Here is a 23,217-nt window from a genome sequence, read left to right as displayed (position 1 = left end):
AGAATTCAAAGCAGGTACCAGGCTCTGAGCTGTCAGTACAGACCGCGAGATCATGACCTGAGCTGAAGTCGGACATTTAATCGACTGAGCCACCCAGGTGCCCCCAAATTTAGGCATTTTAATGTCATTTTCTCAAAGTAACGGTGCCTTGGCAGTCTGACTCAGGACTTCCCAAGTCCTCTCAGTCTGTGGATTAGTGCTGGATATGACAAACATTTTACAGATCATTGTGAAATAAGAAAATAACAAGGTAGTGAGTTTTTCATTTTGGAATGCTTATTCAACTTAATAGATTTTCTTTCATCTAAGATCATGGCCTTGCTAAATGTTCAGGATTAAGATGTTTCTTTTCTTTTATGAAAATATGATAATAATAGATGGAGGTTTTTAAAATGACTATTTGACAACCTGACAATTACCCCCATGTTTTTAAAACTTTTTATTTATGAAATTTCCAAACCCACTATTCTGCCCGGTTACTAACCCCACCTCAGCTCTGGTTGGCTGAGGTGTGATGTTAGTTGAATGGTTTTCCTGAGACTTGTGAAATCTTCCAGACGGTGATTCTTTGTTTTTTGGATTTTTTTTTTTTTTTTGCTCATTATGCCAGCTCTGTAAACATATTTACATCAAATAAGAAAATAGACTAAGGTAGAAGTCACTGTTTTGCTTTCTTGCATCGACTAAAGTTTTCTTCCTCAGATTTACACTTTGCCTTTGCTTAATAGTCTGAGAATTCCCCAAACATTTGGTTCCTCAAATAAAGTTCTCTGATAAATGTTTTCCTATCTCTACTAAGTAAAACTGCTTCCCTAATGACTTACAGTGTGAAATTATTTCCCATCATGACCAAGGCAGAACAGCAGATGTGTTAATGATGCCCTCTGGTCTCTATTTACCTGGAAGTTTGGCAAAGGAAAACAAAGTAAAAGAGATGCTGCTTACACTTGTCTCTTTGGACTGTGGACTCAGATTGCACCTTTAGAGTGTCAAACTGTAAATGAATTGCGGTGGGCATTGGTAAGTATCCAATCAACACATTTAATTACTATTATTAGCAATTCTCATAAGACTTTGAACAAACAGAAGAGTTTCCAAACAGTGATATCATACGCTTGAAATACTTTAGCTTTATTTTTAAATGGTTTAGGGTTTCATCTTGTCTGTATATTGTCCTAAGCATGGAAAACTATGAAAGTTTGGGGAATAAGGAAAAGCCCATAAAACATCCATTGGTTTTCCTTCCACGGTTCATATTACAAGGAATAATAAAATAAAACACAACAAAACAAAACAGGGCAGTGACCCCTATTTTACTACCAGGTAGTAGACTACATACGGAATTACCACAAGGCTACATTTGATCATGGACAGCAATGTGACAGGTTAGTTCTATAGAAAAAGATGAAGTGAAAAATGGTAGTCATGACCTGGGTAGGTGAGTCCCCTAAACTCTTCTTCCTGGTTCCTGTTTGCATCATCAAATAAAACCATAACCAAAAGAGACCAGAATCATGGTTTGTGATGTCATTGGAAGCATATTAGCCTGAGTTTATATTCAAATACTGTTGATTATCAACTGTTTAGCAATGTTCAACAGCAGAGAGCAATTTGCTAAACCTCTTTAAATTTCATTTTTGTTATTGACAAAGGGGTAGTATGTAACTTTCAGTGTATTGTGAAGATTTTTTTCATTTTAAATCTCTTATCCATTCATATAACGGTATGAATTATTGAGCTCCTGTTTTATATATATCCAATTATTGAGCACCTGTTATATATATCCATTCATATAACAAGTATGAATTATTAAGCACCTGTTAGAGCCCATTGTGTTAGCTGCCTGCTAAGGGTACAGACGGGAACAAGGCCAACACGTTCCCTGTCCCTCTGGAATTTTTGTGGAGATAAAATGCAGGTTTTGGAAATGAAATGAGATTGTATTTTATCACACATTGGCACGACGTACAGTACATGGTTCATATCACGCAGTCAACAAGTTGGTTATTATGATTATGATTATGATTTCCAATTCACTTAGGCATTGTCAGCCTTGTCCATGCTGCAGAGAGAATTTAAAAATATATCCCCGACTATCCATTTTGAGCTCAGATCTCTTTCTGTTTAGCTGATATAACAAATCCTCAAAGTCACTGTGATCATACTCTCGCTGCCCCCTCCTCGTTTCTGTTCTTGTCTGGCCAACTTACATAAAACACACTGGTGTCTTTGTCTATTGGGAAGCTCCCCTTCAGCAGGTGCCAAAATCCTGTATGTGCCTAATTAAACTAAGTTGTTCCATTATCCCATCTTCTCCTATGTTCTCCATTGAAAGACACCCGCTATCCTTGCGATTGCTCAAGCTGAGAGTCTGGGAGGAATCCTTGGCTCTTCCTCATCCTTACACCCCACTTCCTGTCAAGTATGGGCCACGCATTGTAATTCCGGACGCAACTTTCTCTCCATGGACTCTGGATAAATCCCACAACTGGTTTCATTCCTCAAGTCTTGACCTCTCTAGTCCAGTAGCCTCTCAGCACAGCAGCCACCGATTCCTCTAAAACCCATATTTGGCCCCTTGTCGAAATGTCTTTCTGCTGTTGAACATCTTTAAGTGTTTTGTAGTACTTTTTATATTGCCCCACAACGCCCAAGTTCCTGGCTAACATAAAAGACCATCTGTTGTCTGTCCCGCCTACTTTTCTATCTGTATCTCCTACCCCTCTTATAAGCATATTATATTTCAGCCACACCAGGCTACCTACATTTCCTGAAAATTCTGTGTCTTTTTGGAACCAGGCTTTTCAAAACCCAGGCTTTGAACACTCGATTTCTGCTATTCAGAATGCCCTTCATCAAATTGTTTATGTCCTCATTCTCAAGGCCTTCCCACAGCAGAACTTTTTTGCTAAAGCTCAACTGATAACGCCTCAGACCCAGGTGCTACTTTCTTCTCTGATCTCCAAAAGACACTCAGGCATAGTTCTATTACGACATGTAACGCATTGCAGTGTAATGATCTGTCTGTACAAGCAAATTAGTTTTTAATCAATATTGCGCAGAATATTTGACACAGTATATGTAAGGTACAAATGTTAGGCATAAAAATCACTAAGAGCATGCACACAGCTTAATTCTCACTTTAGGAAAAATAACATTATTTTTAAAAATTCCATTGATTTGTAGTTCTTTGCATATTCTTGTTGCTAACTCTTTGCCAGGTACACGTGTGACAAATGTCTTCCCCCAATTATTAGCTTATTTTTTCAGCTTTTTTTCTGATGACGTATTGAACAAATTCTTTATCCTCATGTAGTCAGATTCATTAAGCATTTATTTTTTGTCCTTTTTTGGTGACAGCGGTAATCCTTTTATACAATGAAAGCATAAAGACATTTTCCTATATGTCTTCTAAGCATTTTTTTTTTAATTTGAGAGAGAGAGAGAGAGAGAGCATGGGTGGTGGAGGGGGGCAGAGGGAGAGAGAAAGAGTCTTAAGCAGACTCCACATTCAGCATGGAGTCTGCCGTGGGGCTCTACCCCACGACCCTGGGATCATTACCTGAGCTGAAATCAAGAATTGGACCCTCAACTAAGACACCTGAGCCCCTCTGCCTTCTAAGAGTTTTGTAGCTTTGTCTTTCATATTTAGGTTTTTAATTCACCTTAATTCTGGAATTGATTGCTGTGTGTGGTTGAGACAAGGCCCAATTTCATTCATCTTTTCTTTTTCAAAGTCTGGGAAATTAAAAAAAATTTTTTTTAATGTTTATTTATGTTTGAGAAAGGCGGTGGGGGGAGGGAGACACAGAATCGGAAGCAGACTCCAGGCTCCGAGCTGTCAGCACAGAGCCAAATGTAGGACTCAAACCCACCAACCGTGAGATCATGACCTGAGCCGAAGTCAGTGGCTCAACAAACTGAGCCACCCAGGCACCACTCATTTATCTTTTCTGTGTAACTAATTGTCCTAGCACCTCTAACCATTCTCCATTAATCTGTTGTGAGCAGTATCATAACTCACATTTCCATATATATATATATATATATATATAGGAAGCCATATGTTTTGGGGCTCTTTGAAGCCTTCATTTACCTATACCAACACCACATTGTCTTAATTACTATAACTTTATATTAAGTCTTTGAATGAGATAAAGGAAAATTCCCTTCATCCCATTTTTTTCCTCCTTCTCTTCTTGCTTTTTCTTTTTATTCATCTGGAGACTTTAGGTTTATGAGGACCTTCATAATTTCTTATACATTATTGAGACAACTTGTCAAGTTGCATACACACACACACACACACACACGCACTTGCACACCCTCTGAGATTTTAAAAGAGAATGTATTAACTCTATAGATCATTTTGTGGAAAATTAGTACCTTTATTACAATAATTCTTCTAATCCCAGAATACGGTATGGTTCTTCATTTATTTAGGGCTTCATTTATGCCTTTAAATAAAATTGAAAACTTTTTCCATAAAGAACTTTCACATCTATTTCTCAAGGTATTTTATATATATTTTTTGATTATGTTGTAAAGGTAAACATAAAAAGTTATGATTTTTACTCCTTTTTTGATGTTAGGAAGCAATATTTCTGTACACTGGTTTTTTAAAAAATATAGCAAACTTTGTTAACCTCTTTTATTGATTGTAAAAATGTAAACATATATTTTGAATATTTTACAGAGATATTTGTATCATTTGTCAATAATAACAGTTTTTCCTGTTTCTAATCTTTATACATTTTTCCTCTGCTTTTCTGCATGGCCAAAGCCTTCAGCAAAAGAAGGAAATGAAATGATTTTGGAGTGTTTTCAGGAGGTCTGCCTCATCCTCAAGAGAATCATGTCTCATCAGTAAGATGTCTCTTGAAAACTTTTCATTTTTTGCAGAGATACCCTTAATTGGGTTAAGGAAATCACTTTTCCGCCTGGTCTGCTGCAAGTTATTTTTTAAAATAATAAGTAGATTTTAATTTTATCATGTGTCTATTAAGATAACAAAAGGATCATCCACTCTTATTCTGACATGGTAGTGAATGACTGCAAGTCATGTCTAATGTCAAAACGTCAAACCATGCTTACATGGTCCGATTTTGGCTCAGGTCATGATCTTGCAGTTTGTGAGTTTGAGCCCTGCATCAGGCCCCACGTTGGGTTCTGTGCTGATAGCTCGGAGCCTGGAGCCTGCTTCAGATTCTGTGTCTCCCTCTCTGTCTCTCCCCTGCTTGTGCTCTCTCTCTCTCTCTCTCTCAAAAATAAATAAACATTAAAATTTAAAAAAATAACTCAGAACTCTATAGACTGTTACATTTGTGTTTACCAGTAAGAATAAGCTTTGATTTTCCTATCCAGCATATCCTTGTGAGGATTTGGCACCCTCATATGAACTTTATGCTAACCTCATAAAATCAACTCGCAAACTGACTGTTTTCTGTATTCTAGATAGTTTGTGTAAGACAGGAATTATTGGGTCCTTGAATGTTCAGTAGAGCTTGCTATTAAAACCATCTGGACCTGAAACATTCTTTATGAGAACATTTCCAACTATTCATTTTAATGGTCACAGACTGTTTAGTCACAGATGTTTCTGTTTTAATGCAATGTGTGGGTACCTGAGAAACCAATGTTATTAAAATTGTGCTCTGTGAATAATAGAGCTAATGGGAAAAATAGGATTACTGGCAGACCACCCAAGTCCCATGTAGCACTGGAACCGGGGCCCTAACAAAAGCAAATATAATCCGAACAAAAACATCAGTAGAGTAAATTTCCACTGGAATCTGCACTCAGCTTCACAGTGAACTTCTCTGACGGGGCTTCTGCTCGCTCCTTTGAATTCTGGATCCGTGAGCGCATTTGTTTCCAATAGAGATCCGTTTAACAACAAAATAAAATTAAAAATCTAACCTTGGGCATGCTATGGATCATTAATTAGAAAAAAAAAAAGTTAACATCAGAGGAAATAACTGCTGCCTTTTCATATGTACCCTCGGCTTCCCCAGAGGGATTAGAGCTGTGGCTAAGAGCCGTTTTCAAAACCACCAAAACCGCTACCTCTCGCTTCAGGAAGATCCCTAAGACCTCTATATATTGCTAAGACTTTTTTTTTTCTAGTTGCAAGGAAGCCTGTCATAATTATTTCAAAACTTTCATGTGTTGGGAAAGATCACATAAGAATCAAAATATAATTCTGAATTATGCTGACATCATCTTACTACGGATCAGTCGGATATGAGCTCATGTGTATTCTGGAAACACACACTGTAGAACAGACTGTCTTCCTTTTCTCCTTGAGTCAGTTTTTATGAGCCATATTTTTCCAGGAGTTTGTTTCACAAGGGTTTTCAGATTTTTGGTGTAAAGTTGTTCATGATGTCCTATGACCTTTTTAAATATTTGCTGAATATATAGTTACACATATTCATATGCCTTTTATTTCTGATATTATTTATTTTCTCTTTCTCTTTCTCAAAAATAGCTAGGCTTTATTTAGCCTTTCTATTATTGTATGTTGGTTTCCTGTATCAATTGCTGCTGTTATTTTATTATTTTTTCCTTCCTTTTCTCTCTGTATTCCACTGCTCTTTTTCTTTCTTTTTAAGTTTTTATTTATTCCTTTTGAGAGAGAGAGTATGAGCAAAGGAGGGACAGAGAGAGAGAGAGAGGGAGAAAGAGAGAGAGAGAAGGAGAATCCCAAGCAGGCTCCACGCTGACAGCACGGAGCCCAACGCAGGGCTTGAACTCACAGACCGTGAGATCATGACCTGAGCCCAAATCAAGACGCAGACGCTTAACCAACTGAGCCTCTCTGCTGCTCTTTTTCTAACTTCTTAATATGGATGATTATTTAGCTAATTTTCAGTCTCTCTTCTTTTATATTAGCAATTAAGGGAAAATTTATCCCATTCAGTTTTATTTTTAGATGACTCTTTCAAGCCTTAATACATTGTTTTCATTGATTAGCTCAAAATAAGTTCCAATTTCAATGTTTGATTCCTTTTTAGTCAATGTGTGATTTAGAAGTATGTTTTTAATATCCTAAGACAAGGGGTTTTCTTAGTTGCTTGTTTCTGGCTTAATTGCTCTGTGTTTTGACAACCTGACACATACAATGTCAGTCCCTTGAAATTAGTTGAGACTTCATGTTATATCCCAGTATTTTATCAATTTTTATAAATGTTTTGTGTATGCCTGAGAAGACCATGTGTTCTGCAGTTGTTTTGTTGTATTGTACTTATTTACTTATTTAAAATCTTACTGATATTTGTATTTATCTTTTTTCTCCTTACAATGTTTTTTTCTTTTTCTTTTTCTAAGTAGGCTCCATGCTCAACGCTTGGTTCACACTCCTGACCCTGAGATCAAGAGTCACGTGCTGGACCAACTGAGCCAGCCAGGTGCTCCTGGTACTTATCCTTTCATTTATTGATAGACATGTGTTAAAAGATCCCACAAAGATTGTGGATTTTGTCTATTTTTCTTTGTAGTTTGGTTAGTTTTTTTTCTTTATGGATTTGTAGACTGATTGAATTTACATGCATTACATCATCTTGGTAAACGGAACTCTTTTTTGTTATGTATCCTTTTCATTAGTAATGCTTTTGCCCTTAACATATATATTGTCTTATATTAATATAACTACACAAGTTTTTTTTTGATTTAACTTTATTTTTTATTTTTTAAAATTTACATCCAAATTAGTATATAGTGAAGAAATGATTTCAGTAGATTCCTTAATGCTGCTTACCCATTTAGCCCATCCCCCGTCCCACAAACCCTCCAGGAACCCTCAGTTTGTTCTCCATGTTTATGAGTCTCTTTTGTTTTGTCCCCCTCCCTGTTTTTATATTATTTTTGTTTCCCTTCCCTTATGTTCATCTGTTTTACACAAGTTTTATTTTGATTTATATTTGTTTGGAATATTTTTTTCTAATTTTTGTTTTAATTTCAAAATGTCTCTACCCGTATGTTTTCAATGCATCTCTTCAAAAACAGCTCATAGTTGGATTTGTTTCTCAAATATCTGATCCTTTTTTTTTTTAAGAAGGAAAGTTACAGAAGATGAGACCAAATAGATGGCCAGAATGGCTGACCTTTTAAGCTAAAATTAGGTCTTTGAATGTTATTCTAAGAAAGGAAACCGCTGGGGAGTTTTGAGCATGAGTGTATCATGGGTGTCTTTCTCCTTTCATGCCTCTCTCATTTCTTTTCCTCCTCCTTCCTTCCTTCCTTCCTTCCTCCTTCCTTCCTTCCTTCTTTCCTTCCTTCCTCCCTTCGTTCCTCCTTCTTTCCTTCCTTCTTTCCTTCCTTTCTCCCTTCCTTCCTCCCTTCCTTCCTTCCTTCCTTCCTCCTTCCTTCCTCCTTCCTTCTTTCCTTCCTTCCTTCCTTCCTTCCTTTCTTCCTTCCTTTAATTCCTTTCTCTTTTGTCGTATAAAAAATTATTTGTTTAAAATCTGCTTTGCTGGCACATGTTTGGGTTGGGGAAGGATAAGGAATAAACTGGAAACAGAGTACAGCAGTGCAATATACACTGACACTTTCAATACAAAGCATGTGAGTGACAAGTTGCCGCAATGAGAGCTTTACTAATTCAGAGTAGTGAGAAGTCATTATCAGACTAAAGTAAAGCTAATCCTATTTTTTTGCAGATTAAATACACATATATTTGTAAAAATCTTTAATATGAATTTGGATTTTCAGAAACAGTAAGAAACCATTAAAGCAAAGTCTCAGTGATTTGACTAAGTAATAAACTATGGTATTTATTTTCTAAAAATGAATACTAACTACCGTAAGGCTACTTTTTGTGTCTGAATAAAAGACAATCAGGAGTTCCCAAACAGTTTGGAACCATATCATCTCTAAAAGATCTTTGAGTTCCTAGGAACATATAAACTACCAAAACTTAAACAGGAAAAAATAGAAAATTTGAACAGACCCATAACCAGTAAAGAAAATGAATCAGTAATCAAAAACCTCCTAATAAACAAAAGTCTAGGGCCAGATGGCTTCCCAAGGGAATTGTACCAGACATCTAAGAAGAGTTAATACCTGTTCTCCTGAAACTGTTCCAAAAAATAGAAATGGAAGAAAAAATTCCAAACTTATTCTACAAAGCCAGCATTACCTTGATTCCAAAACCAGACAAAGACCCCACTAAAAAGGAGAAATACAAGCCAGTATCTCTCAGGAACATGGCAGCAAAAATTCTCAACAAGATACTATCCAATCAAATTCAACAGCACATTAAAAGAATTATTTACCATGCAGACAGTGCCGGGGTGGCTCAGTTGGTTAAGCGTCTAACTCTTGATCTCAGCTCAGGTCATGATTTCACAGTTTGTGAGTTTGGGCCCTGTATCAGGCTCTGGGCTGCCAGCGTGGAGCCTGCTTGGGATTCTGTCTCTTATTCTCTCTGCCCCTTCCCTGCTGGCACTCTCTCTCTCTTTCTCTCTCTCTAAATAAGCTTAAAAAATGAAAAAAAGAATTATTCATCATGATCAAGTAGGATTTATTCCTGGGCTGCCAAACTGCCAGACTGGTTCAATATTCACAAATCAATCAAGCTGATATACCATATTAATAAAAGAAAGGATAAGAACCATATGATCTTCTCAAGAGATGCAGAAAACATTTGACAAAGTACAGCATCCATTCTTGATAAAACCCTCAACAAAGTAAAGATAGATGGAACATACCTCAACATCATATATGAAGGCCATATATGAAGGATCCACAGCTAATATCATCCTTAATGGAGGATGAGAGGTGTTTCTTTACAGTCAAGGAATGTGACAGGGTTGTCCACTCTCACCATTGTTATTTAGCATAGTACTGGAAGTCCTAGCTTCAGCAATCAGACAATAAAAAGAAATAAAAGGCATCCAAATCATCATGGAAGAAGTCAAGCATTCACTCTTCGCTGATGACATAATCTCTATGTAGAAAACCCGGAAGACTCCACCAAAAAAAAATTGCTAGAACTGATGCATGAATTCAACAAGGTCACAGGATACAAAAGCAATATACAGAAATCTGTTGTATTTCTATACACCAATAATGAAGCAGCAGAAAGTGAAATAAAGAAATTTAACCCCATTTACAATCTCACCAAAACCCATAAGTTGTCTAGGAATAACCAAAGAGGTAGAAGATCTGTACTCTGAAAACTATAGAATAGTTAATGAAGGAAATTGAAGAGGGCACAAAGAAGTGATAAAGCATTCCATTCTTATGGATCAGAAGAACAAACATTGTTAAAATGTCTATACTACCCAAAGCAATCTACATATTTAATGCAATGCCTATCAAAATACCATCAGCATTTTTCACAGAGCTAGAACACACAATCCTAAAATTTGTATGGAACCACAAAAGACCCCAAAGAGCAAAAGCAATTTTGAAAAGGAAAAGCAAAGCAAGAGACATCATGATTCTGGACTTCAGTCTATATTACAAAGCTGTAATCATCAAGACAGTGTGGTACTGGCACAAAAACAGACACATAGATGAATGGAACAGAATAGAGAACTCCCACAAATGTATGGCCAACTAATCTTTGACAAAGCAGGAAAGAATATCCAATGGAAAAAAGATATATCCAAGAATATCCAAAAAAGAAAATCCAATGGAAAAAAGCCTCTTCAACAAATGGTGTTGGGAAAACTGGACAGCAACATGCAAAAGAAGGAAACTGGACCACTTTCTTACACCATACACAAAAATTAACTCAAGGGGTGCCTGGGTGGCTCAGTCGGTTAAGCGGCCGACTTCGGCTCAGGTCATGATCTCGCGGGGCGTGAGTTCGAGCCCCACATCGGGCTCTGTGCTGACAGCTCAGAGCCTGGAGCCTGTTTCAGATTCTGTGTCTCCCTCTCTCTCTGACCCTCCCCTGTTCATGCTCTCTCTCTGTCTCGAAAATAAATAAATATTAAAAAAAATTAAAAATAAATAAATTCAAAATGGATGAAAGAGCTAAATGTGAGACAGGAAACCATCAAAATCATAGAGGAGAACACAGGCAGCCACTTCTTTGACCTTGGCAGTAACAACTTCTTACTAGACATGTTTCCAGAGGCAAGGAAAACAAAAGCAGACATGAATAATTGGGACTTCATCAAGATAAAAATCTTCTGCACAGCAAAAGAAAGCAATCAACAACGTTTAAAGACAACCTATGGAATAGGAGAAGATATTTGCAAATGACATATCTGATAAAGGGTTAGTATCCAAAATCTATAAAGAACTTATCAAACAACACCCAAAAAACAAATAATCCAGTTAAGAAATGGACAGAAGACATGAATAGACATTTTTCCAAAGAAGACATCCAGGTGGCTAACAGGCACATGAAAAGATGCTTAACATCATTCATCATCAGGGAAATACAAATCAAAACCAGGATAAGCTATCACCTCGCACTATTAGAATGGCTAAAATTAACAACACAGGAAACAACATATTTGGTGAGGATGTGGAGAAAGGGGAATCCTCTTGCACTGCTGGTGGGATCGAAAACTTGGAAATAGCCACTCTGGAAAACAGTATGGAGGTTCCTCAAAAAGTTAAAAATAGGGGCGCCTGGGTGGCGCAGTCGGTTAAGCGTCCGACTTCAGCCAGGTCACGATCTCGCGGTCCGTGAGTTCGAGCCCCGCGTCGGGCTCTGGGCTGATGGCTCGGAGCCTGGAGCCTGTTTCCGATTCTGTGTCTCCCTCTCTCTCTGCCCCTCCCCCGTTCATGCTTTGTCTCTCTCTGTCCCAAAAATAAATAAAAAACATTGAAAAAAAAATTAAAAAAAAAAAAAAAAGTTAAAAATAAAACTACCTTATGACCCAGCAATTTCACTACTCAGTGTTTCTCAAAGCATACAAAAATACTGATTCGAAGGGGCACATGCACCCCAATGCTTATAGGAGCATTATCAACAATAGCCAATCTATGAAAAGAGCCCAAACGTCCATAGACTGATGAATGATAAAGAAGATATGGTATGTATATATATATATATATATATATATATATATACAATGGAATATTACTCAGCCATCAAAAAGAATGAAATCTTTTCATTTGCAATCACATGAATGGAGCTAGAGTATATTATGATAAGCTAAATAAGTCAGTCAGAGAAAGACAAATACCACATGATTTCACTCATGTGTGGAATTAAAAAAAACAAAACAGGTGAACATAGGGGAAAGGGGAAAAAAAGAGAGAGTGGCAAACCATAAAGACCTTAACTCTAGGGAACAAACTGAGGTTTGCTGGAAGGGAGGTGGGCAAGGGATGGGCTAAGTGGGTGATGGGTATTAAGGAGGGCACTCGTGATGAGAAGTTATATAGGTGTTTTATATGTAAGTGATGAATCACTAAGTCCTACTTCTGAAACTAATATTACACTATATGTTAAGTAACTAGAATTTAAATAAAACTTAGAAAAAGAACAGAAGACTTTTAACAGTCATAACAAGTATGAGTTTTTTTTTAAAGCTGCTTCATCATTTTGTAATTGTACCTTAATCAACACTGTTCTAGAGGTCTTAGCACAATATGTTAAGAATAAGGAACTGAAAGCCTAAAGGATTGAAAAGGAGGAAACAAAACCATAGTTACTTATAGATAGTATTATTAACCACATAGAAAATCCACAAAAATCCACAGAGAAACTTTTAAAATAATAAGAGAATTCAGCAAGTTGCCCCATTCTTCCTGGTCTAAGAGGGTTGATGAGAATTTTTCTTCTAATCACATTTTTGCTAGGGAAAAAAAGAAAAAGAAAAACAATGGATGATAAGGCCTCTTCTCAGTGGCTGGAATGTGAGACAAATACGAACTGTGACGATCTCAGATTTTCCTAAAGAGTTGGAGGACACATGTCCATTTTTCTACTGGAATCATTGTGTGGTTGGGATCAGCTTCCTTAGGGCCACCTGAAATGCAACAGGTCAGCTGCGTTTTTATAGTCATTATGCAATAGCGGACTTAGGGACCAACGGTTCAGATGATGACAACTTAGGCAGCAGAGACTCCTGAGAGGATAGAGGAGTGGTTTAGGCTTATTAAGCTGTTAGACTTTAGAAAGCAAGGGTTTGTTTTTGCTTTTTTCCCCCTCTCTTAAGTATTTCAGTCCCAATTCCCTTGAGATTAATTGGTAAATTCTAGAATAGCACCATTCACATAGTGCAGGTCTTCTAGTTCCGTATAAACATTCACAGTGGTTAGAAAAGAAACAAGGAAATAAAGGTCCTGCTAGATGGAGTTTGATTAACAATGGCCTCATCTACAATACAACAGGTATGTGGAGAAGGGATTAAGGACAGACCTGTGTGTTTTCTCTTTCCTGAGGTTTTGTCAGGAAGTAAACTGTCATTCGTATTATGCAACAGCATTATTCATGACCTGATTCTTCTTTTTTGCATTTTTGTCATGTGCAGAGAGAATGTGTAGGAATATAAAAGATAATAGGTGCACAATTCAGTATGAATTTTTAATAAAAGGCAGAGTCTTTTTATTATGTGAACGGGATAATAGGTTGCTCTGCAGTATAATACGTTTCTTGGGAAGAAGATATAGAATCCTGGAAAGTGTTACCTCTTCACAAATGGCTGAGTAAATTATCACTGTCGTTAACCTAAGTGAAGCAGAGGATTAAAGCAGACCTCAGATTTTACATACAACCCCAATCCTTTATTTTTGTAGGAAAAATATTTTCTGGTGAAATATATTCTTGAATGTTCATCCCAACAAAGAAGGAAGAAAGATGAAAAGAAAGTCATCTTGATAGTGTTCTTTGTACATCAGGCATTGTGCTAAGGCTGTTCATGTGTGTTATTTAATATGTTAAGATTCATTACCATTGAATATTTGATAGAAATTGAAAAACTGAAAGAAAACAAAAGCTTGGATAAGGGCAGAATAATTCCAGAAAGGTAGAAAGAATGATTGGCAGGAAGAAGGACTTTTAAAGTCCTGTTAAAAGTTGAAAAAAATGGTTGCTAAAGCAGAGGAATGTTTAATATGGAAGCACTTACCAATTTGATAAGGTAAAGAGACAAGAGATTACATTAGAAAAATCAGAAAATACTTTATTATTGCAGACAATGGTCTGCAAAGAAAACACTTTTATTTTTAACAATACAGTGGAATAAATTTTAGGCATGGTATTTATTAATTATTCATGAATGTGCAAGCAATTCATTGTGTTCTGCGTCTTTAGTTTTTGTTCTTCCTGTAGATATACCAACAATGGAGAAAAGATTATGCTTTAATTCTATTAACATCCATGTAGCTATATATGCTTATATTAACAGGTTTAAAAAATTTTTAATTCATTTTGAGAGAGAGAGAGAAAGAGAGAGAGAGAACATGCTCCAGTGGGGGAGGGATAGAGAGAGAGGGAGAGACAGAATCCCAAGCAGGCTCCATGCTGACAGCACAGAGCCTGACATGAGGCTTGAACCCACGAACCATGAGATCATGACCTGAGCCTAAATCAAGAGTTGGACACTCAGCTGACTGAGCCACCCAGGTGCCCTGGTTTAAAAAAAGTTTAATGATACTTGAAGAATATAGTCCTGAAAGAATTGTTTTATGCATTTAGCATTCACAGACTATCACTGTAAAAGATGTGAAAGATGTGACCATTGAAATGTTTGAATTGTTGATGGATGTCACACGCAAGAAACGTTCCAAATACACCATACAGGACAATGATGCTTAGAGGGAAGTTACTTAAAAGTCCTATTTGATGAAGTCATAAAATAGTCATCCACTGTGCCCCTTTCTGCTCTGTGGCAGGGGTATGAGGAACACCCTTCATGACGTATACTAACATACACATCATGCTCTGCATTTCAAATAACTTTATTAAGGTTCCTAAAGCTTGTTGGCTATGTAAGTTTCCTGAATATTAAAGGGAGGTAAGCTCTGCGCCCTATGATCTGAAGCTTAAAAGGATTGAGTATGACTTTCAAAAATGGACAGTAAGCTGATTATAATAGGAAAGTCACTAAACCAGGAACACAAAAAGTTTGCAATTAAATCCTAAAATGTATTGTCATGGAGTTGCCTTTAGCACAAGAATACTCTGTGGTGTGTGTGTGTGTGTGTGTGTGTGTATGCCATTTTCATTAAAATGAAATTATTTATTTCTCTTAGCTTTCCTTTCTAAGAAGTAAAGTCGTTTGTACTTCTAGAATTCGTTGGGCATACAAATAACATAGGTATCTTGCTAAGATGTACATTTTGGGATGGCTTAAGATATTTCCTTTCCCAAAATATTCCCAGGAGATGATGATGTGGCTGGTCTGGGGACCATATTTTGATTGGTGAGGCCTAGTAGGAGAAACTATGAGCAGACGACGCTGTAGATTTTCTTGCTCTCCATAGGTCAGAAATGACTTGTTGCCATAATTAGAGAAAGTAAGAGGTGGTAGGAGGTTCCCTAGACAGGAGCCAAAAGACCTAGATTATAATGTTGTTTTTCAGCATTTAGTGGCAATATCTACCTCAAGGCCTTAGTTATAGGGGGAATGTGGCTTTCAAGTAATTTAGAAACTTTAAGGCACCCAAAATTTTAATTGTCAGCTAGGTTTCATTTAGAATACTGTTTATTTGGGGATAAACAACATTTACTGTTTTCCTAATGTTTTAAACTTTCCCAAACCAGAGGTCTCTAACACCATGAGAGGAGATGCTTATTAACCAGGTAACATCATGTGTTGGGATTAATTTCTTTGCATTTAATCCAACAAGCTGTTACTGCACAGTCCCCAAACACACAGCTCTGTATTGAGTGTTGCAAGAGTAGGAAGGTTAACGGAATGGGTTGAAAAATTTTTACAGTCAGGGTGAAGTCATTTTAAAAAAACAGTTGTGTCACTTGTTGGGAGCACTGGGTGTGGTATGTAAGGGATGAATCACTGAATTGTACTCCTGAAACCAATATTCACTGTTAGCTAACTAGAAATTTTATTTAAAAAACTTAAAAGAAAAAAGAACTTTGCTGAAAAAGGAAACAAAAGTATTTGAACTCGAAGTCAGCTGTGAGAAGAGGAATTGGAACCACTTATCTCTATGATCTTTGGCCACCCCAACGGTCTGGAATTTCATGAGATTAACTCCAACTGGGAGAATCAAAAATAGGTTCCTGGAAGGAAATGATATTTTTGTAGAGCCTTGAAGTGCTCAGAGATGAAGGGATGGGCAATCAGGAAATGGGGTTGGCCAAGCCACGGAATGGGCCTTTGTAGGGCAACATGGAGACAACTGTGGGCAAAAGTGACTGCACTATTGCAGACTGAAGGGGGGGCAGGTGACAGACAGATGCTGAAAGTGTAAATTTATGGCATGCAGGATTATGCCAAGGTATGTTGTCTCTGACTTTTCCCCTTGTATCCACTGAAAAATGTACACGTGATCTTGATAAAAGGTGTATTTAGATCAATTCCTCTTGGGCTGTCTACTTCTGACACATTTTCTGATGCATAGTTTTAGTAAAACTTCCTCTGTTCTGCTGGTTTTCAAACATGCCATCATTTATAGCTAATTATAAGAAAGATGTTTTCCTTTGCTCTTAGTTTTCACTCTTCTTTCTGCCCCTGCTCTCTGAAATGAAAGGTGCTCTGTCTGTTCTCCATGTGTGTTTACTCTCATTTAAAATGTTTCCTGATCCCAGCTGCCTTTGAGAAGACAACATTTTCAAGATGTCATCTCTGCCCGTTGCCAGCTGCTAAGTGGTGTTATAAGGCTTACTTAAGAACCGTGAGCCACTTGGGGTCAACCAGTCATTTACGCGCTAGGTACCATTTTTACTTGTTGATGTCATGATGTGTAAACTACTAGAGATAGTTGTAAAGTCGATTTACAGAAAGAATAATCTTTTTCTTCTGTTTGTTTTGTTTTCAGTGTTACATTTGAATATAGCCTACTTATCATCATCCCTGAAACGTCTTCCAAAGAGTCTTTGTGATTGTAGTCTTTAAATATTCATTGTAGTCTATGTTAGATATTAAAGAATTAACCAGAAAAGATCCAATATCATGAATTCATAAATTTCAAACCTTGGCTTATTTTTTTCTGTTACACTATGTACACTATTTATGCCCTGCTCTCTTGATTTAACAAGTTTAATAGAAAATTAACACAAATCTGCTCTTCAGGTGGAATTTGGTTTTAGGCCAAGAATGATTTTGGAGCTTTAAAAACGGAATTTATATCTGAGACTTTGCAGTTTAGGATCAATTTCTTGGAAGATTATATGAAAATTGACGTTATTTTCTAACTTGTGGCAAGAGAAATGAAATAGTCATTTTTAGTGTCAGTTCTAGGCCTTCCAATTGGTGCTCATTTTGATAAGAGACTGTCTTAACTGGCACACCATGAGCAGGCATTCAGAAAAGCCTATGGTTTGAGAGGCTAGTTTGAAATTTTACGTGGTTCTCTCAAGCAGTTAGGTGATCAGCTGATATACTTTAGACTTCAGCCTTAAATTCCAGGGCGATCAGAATTCAAAGGAGAAAAAGAAAGCACATTATTTATGATCATCATCACATTTGTGTGCAAATAAGAGAGAAACTTTAAAATCTCCTTATTACACTTAATTTGACTCAGAGTATTACAGAACAATAATACTGACTCATATCTTCCTTTGCTGATCCTTTATACCTGATATTTTTTCAACAATTAAAAATGAGAAAAACCTTAATTGGGATTAATCTATGTATATGTACACAGACATATATACATAGGAGGCGATAGCAATTTTAAGTTCTTTACCAAATAGTTAGGTTCCAGAAGAGAATGTGTTTTCTAGCAATGGTGATACTTATGTACTTATGTTAGTTGGTGCTTTGTTAATAGCATATGCAAATGTATGTCTCCTTCTATTAGAACCATGGATTATAAATGCCCATTTTCGACTACATCTTATATGATATTCATATTTTAAGGCTATGAAAATTAGATTCTGAACCTAAATTTTGTGTTGGACCACTTTTTCCTCTGACTAAAATCATGTGTTCACATGAAGATTTTCTTCAAGAAGCTTTAACTCCATGATATAATCTTGCACAGAAAATCTGACATCCTGCACATGTATGTGACTGGAGATATGCCAACCTTGTTATCAGTCAGTGCTTGGAACTGAAACCTAAGGGGAAAAAAGAAAAAAAAAAAAACCTAATGTAATGTACCTAATGTAAATTATACAAAAGTATTAATATTTTAACATTTTAACTTACAAAAATGGCAACTTCATAGAGGCGTGTGGTTCAACATAATAGATTACATGGAAGTACAAAATAAAGAAAACTTGGCGGAGATGCCATAATTCTTATGCAGAAAATCAAGGAGGAAGGTAAAAATAACGCTAATGGTCTTAAATATCTTCACAGCCAACTCTCCCATTTTATAAAAGAGGAAACTGAGGCTCAGGGACACTGAAAAGTTGTCCAGAGTAATATGGTTGATAAGTGCTACAGCCAATCATCAAACAAGGTTGACCTGATTTCAAAGTCATCTTGTGGGATGTAAGATAGCCAGGAAGCTGGAAAATGCACAAAATCACATGATATGTCTTTGTAAACATTCCATTTGAGGTCTCTACTTCTGAGAGTGTGTGTGCAGTTTCCCTTATATAAATAGTAATGTGCATAGAGGAAAATTTGATCTCATGTTAAAACACCTCCTAGAATCCTCTCAATCCTTAAAGAAATGGAGCAGTTATTTATATACAGCTCTCACATGATGTTGTTTCAATGTCACAGCTGTCATCATTAAGGTCATATGGGCAACTGAGGTGTGACAGGGAGTTTCTTGGGCAACACTACACTTTAAGCGTTCATGTCTTCATGGACTTACATACTGTATAAGGTCAATGGTGAGTCTGTGCTTTCCAGATCGTATTTAATTTATGAAAGTCTGTGAGTTTCGGCAGGAAGAAAATCTTCAACTCCCCTCAGCGGTAGGTAAGGTTCTAAACATTGTAAAAGGGGCTGAAAAGGGCCAGTATAACCTCATTTTAACGTGTTCATGAAACACCAATGGAGTTTTATGCCACCATCACCACCACCTCGTAGGTGCATTTAACTAAAACGCTCAGCAGCTTTTTTTTTTCTTTTACTGACATCTTTGTATTTATCTGAACTTACTATCTTTAGTCCTCTTATCACTAGCCTAAGGGATCAATAAAGTATGTCTACAGCAATCCCTCCTGTCTGCCTGTCTAAACGTTGTCTAAATAATGAGGGATTATTTTACAACACCATCAGAAGCAATTGAATCCTGGAAGGTATGTTCACAAACTGTGCTCCTGGGTCTAGTCTATTCCTTTACAGCAGAGTTTCAAGCACATTGAAGCAACTGCTTTAATTGGAACAATGCAGATATTTTTTAAAACAGACATAATTTGCCATTTATTTTTACTTTTATTTGTTCAAAAATATGTACCTAGTGTCTGCCACAAGCACTAACCAAGGTGCGGAGAATCCAGGGGTGAATGAGATCCGACAGGTTCCTTGCCTCAAGGTAGTATATTAAAAAAATTGTGTCTGATAAGATTTAGCTGTTACTTAGAGTTGATTACAAAGGCAAGAAAAGACAAGATGCGAGCTGATGTATATTTTAACACAGATAATACATTCAACAACTGTTTATCGACTGCTATCACTTATATGCTAAAATGGGGCCCAGGTTAGATGCTCACAACCTTTCCTTGGTGAAAACCAAAGAAGAAAGAGGGGCAATGAGGAGTGGAGGAGCGTCTACAGTGGAAAGAAACAAATCCGTGATCTTGGTCAGATGTGCCTCAGGACTGAAAGTACTATTCAATGAATTCCTGCATTGAGCCACATCCTTTATTCTATGTTTTTCTTTCATCTCGTTTCTCTGTTTTTCCACTTTCTATTTTTTTTCGGAGAAGATAATTTAAAACCAAGGACCTTTCAGGTACCAATCATCCACAGATTTTCAGAGCCTCTGAAAGGCCATCTATTCTAGCACACCTCCTTTTCCCGGGAGCTCACAGCTAGTGAGAGATAACACTCACACTAGAAGAAGAACCCCTAATCCAAGGATATTTTGCCCCCTTTCCTTTGGAAGTAAGTACGTCCCTAACCCAGAGCAAACAGGAGAGCCACAGGGAGCAGTCAGCTCAAGAAGGGTCCCCCTAAGACTTTCTGAAGAGAAACCTTCCTGAGACTTGGGAAAAGATGCTTCTCCAACTCACATCGAACAGGTTTTTCTGTCATGACCAGGTTCTTTTACTTTTCCCTGTCAATCAGGAAAGAGAGACAGAATCAGAAGGAATGAAAGGAACTTCTGACACTTTGAGACCAGTAAGGGACCTTTCGTGCTGCTCTTCCTTAGGGTTCTAAAGGCAAAACTAAGTTGAGTCTGCCTAGGTAGATGAACTTGCCAAATGTACACTATGGTTGAATCTCTGTGGCTTGGAAGAACCTGACGTAGGGCAAGAGTGTCTCTTGTGTCTGACTCGGACAAGATTGGACTTGTCTTTCTGTAGCTCACTAAGTAGACTTGATGCTTTGTGAGAGGCACGGTGTCTAGCTTCTCCAGAACCAGCCAGTGGTTTTTCATGGTGGCGTCCCAAAGTAAAGAGCAGGGAGGTGCAATAACTTACTGAGAGGTTGGACTTACGCAATTTGTCCGTCATCTCTTATTCAGCCCTCTGTGACCAACAGCAGTTACGTGAGGTTTGACTCACCCAAGTCTGTGAATATGAAATTTGCGATACTTCTGAGTCACTCGGGGATGGCATATATGTCCAGTAGTTAGAATTTCAGATGAATGACAACACTCAAGAAATACAGGGGAGGGGAACAAAGAAGGAAGGGCAGAAGAGAAGGACAGAGGAGAGGAGAGGAAGGGAGTAGAGAGTAGAGAAACTTTGAAGCGTTAGCCCAGGTGCATGGTTTGACCCATAGGTACGTGGTTTTCCTTGTATTTCAACAGCTATATGCCATTTATAACTCTTACAACATCTGCAGACTCTTTAAAACAAAGAGTTTAAATTATTGAAAGAATACCTAAAGAAAAACACCACGATTTCACTTAGCTTTTGTGTATTAAGTATTTTTATGATGAGAGATGTTAACTTGTTGTAGTTCAAAGGAGTTTCTGGAAAAGTGGTTGCTCAAGGTAAAAGTTGACCATAAATTCTTTTTTTCTTAAACAGCTTTATTGAGAGGTATATTGATAGACAAAGAACTGCACAATTTGATTAGTTTGGACATCAAACACCTGTGATACCATCACCATAGTCAAGGTAATGGACATACCCAACAAGTTCTGGCCCTTTCTTTTTAGTTTTAGTTGTGTGCGTGTGTGTGTGTGCGTGTGAGTGTTAAGAACACTTACGTGAGATTTACCCTCTTAACATATTTTGAAGTACACAATACCATATTATTAACTATAGGCGCTCTGGTGTACAACAGACCTCTAGAATTTATTCATGTAGCATAACTAAAACTTTGTATCCATTGAACAATAACTCCCCACCTGCCCCATACTGGTAACCACCACTATTGTATTCTCTGCTTCATGGGTTTGACTATTACAGATCCCTATACAAGTGGAATAAACTATTAAGAAGCTCTCAATACCTTAAAAAGAACAGAGCAATCAATAGATAAACCCAGGTCGAATGAACAAATGGATGAGTGGAATAGAATAAAATAGAACAGGAAAGAATAAGTAGTTGAAACTTTTCCTGCCCTGATGCAGCAAATAACTCAGAGCACAACCACAATTGGCATAATTTTAAATATTTAAATAAATGGAAATTAAAATGAATTCATAACAGATGTCTTTTTTATGCAATTAATGCTTTTTTTTATGCAATTAGGAGCTGAAGTTTCCTGGAATCATTTTTAGGAGGAGAGGAAACACAGACTCATCTTCCTAGAAAAGGGACTTTTAAGTGATAAAGCACTATGGATCCAATTTATATTCCTGAAGACTTATCCGGTTGTCCAAAACTTGGGAATAAATCTTGTCCTCCCGTAAACCGCTCTTTGCATGTCCGAGTGATAATGTATTCAATTATGACTGCAGCCATGTTTATCACTATCTTCGGAAACTTGGTTATAATGATCTCCATATCACATTTCAAACAGCTTCACTCTCCCACAAACTTTCTGATCCTCTCCATGGCAACCACCGACTTCCTTCTGGGTTTTGTCATCATGCCATACAGCATGGTGCGATCAGTGGAGAGCTGCTGGTATTTTGGGGATGGCTTTTGTAAACTCCATGCAAGCTTTGACATGATGCTTAGCCTAACCTCCATTTTCCACCTCTGTTCCATTGCTATTGATCGATTTTATGCCGTGTGTTACCCTTTACATTATGCGACCACAATGACCACCTCCATGATAAAGCGACTGTTAGCATTTTGCTGGTCGGCACCTGCTCTTTTTTCATTCAGTTTAGTTCTATCCGAGGCCAACGTTGCCGGTATGCAGAGCTACGAGATTCTTGTTGCTTGTTTCCATTTCTGTGCACTTACGTTCAACAAATTTTGGGGGACGATATTGTTCACTACATGTTTCTTTACTCCTGGCTCCATCATGGTTGGTATTTATGGCAAAATCTTTCTTGTTTCCAAACGACATGCTCAAGTTATCAGCAACATGCCTGAAAACACAAAGGTGGAAGTGAAAAAAAACTTATCTAAGAAAAAGGACAGGAAAGCAGCTAAGACCCTGGGAATAGTAATGGGGGTGTTTTTAGCATGCTGGCTGCCTTGCTTTCTTGCTGTCTTGATAGACCCATACTTAGACTATTCCACTCCCATAATAGTACTTGACCTTTTAGTGTGGCTTGGGTACTTCAACTCTACTTGCAACCCCCTCATTCATGGGTTTTTTTACCCATGGTTTCGGAAAGCCCTTAAGTACATATTGTCAGGCAAAATATTTAGCTCTCACTCAGGAACTGCAAACCTATTTCCTGAGGCACATTAATAAAAAAAAGCTATTACAAAAGTGAAGAGAGTATTGAAAATGAGACTTATCATTTTGGCCTCATGCCTCGCATTAATGATACTATTAAATTTCAGTAATCCGGATAAGTGTCTCAGAACGTGCGCAACAGTTACCTTCAGTATCTTTGACCCATCAGGCATCAGCCGTGTATTAACTGTGAACTCGATCTAATCAACACTCCCATCTGACTGGGGGAAAATACACA

General features: G+C 37.3%; 1 protein-coding gene across 1 annotated transcript; it reads left to right on the top strand.

The window, feature by feature from the left end:
* Positions 1–22,043: 22,043 nt before the first annotated feature.
* TAAR2 (trace amine associated receptor 2) lies at positions 22,044–22,991 on the top strand. Its single transcript, XM_049652983.1, has one exon. The coding sequence runs from the start codon at positions 22,059–22,061 to the stop codon at positions 22,989–22,991; it is 933 nt and encodes a 310-aa protein (XP_049508940.1). The 5' UTR covers positions 22,044–22,058.
* The last annotated feature ends 226 nt before the right edge of the window (positions 22,992–23,217 follow it).

Source organism: Panthera uncia, assembly GCF_023721935.1.
Source record: "Panthera uncia isolate 11264 chromosome B2 unlocalized genomic scaffold, Puncia_PCG_1.0 HiC_scaffold_24, whole genome shotgun sequence".
Lineage (NCBI taxonomy): Eukaryota > Metazoa > Chordata > Mammalia > Carnivora > Felidae > Panthera > Panthera uncia.
The sequence above is the reverse complement of the archived record's forward strand: the minus strand, read 5'-3'. Positions and strand labels throughout refer to the sequence as shown.

What these genes read in the sequence shown, in the direction of transcription:
- TAAR2 (XM_049652983.1), top strand. Translation starts at nt 22,059, where the DNA reads ATGTATTCAATTATGACTGCAGCCATGTTTATCACTATCTTCGGAAAC.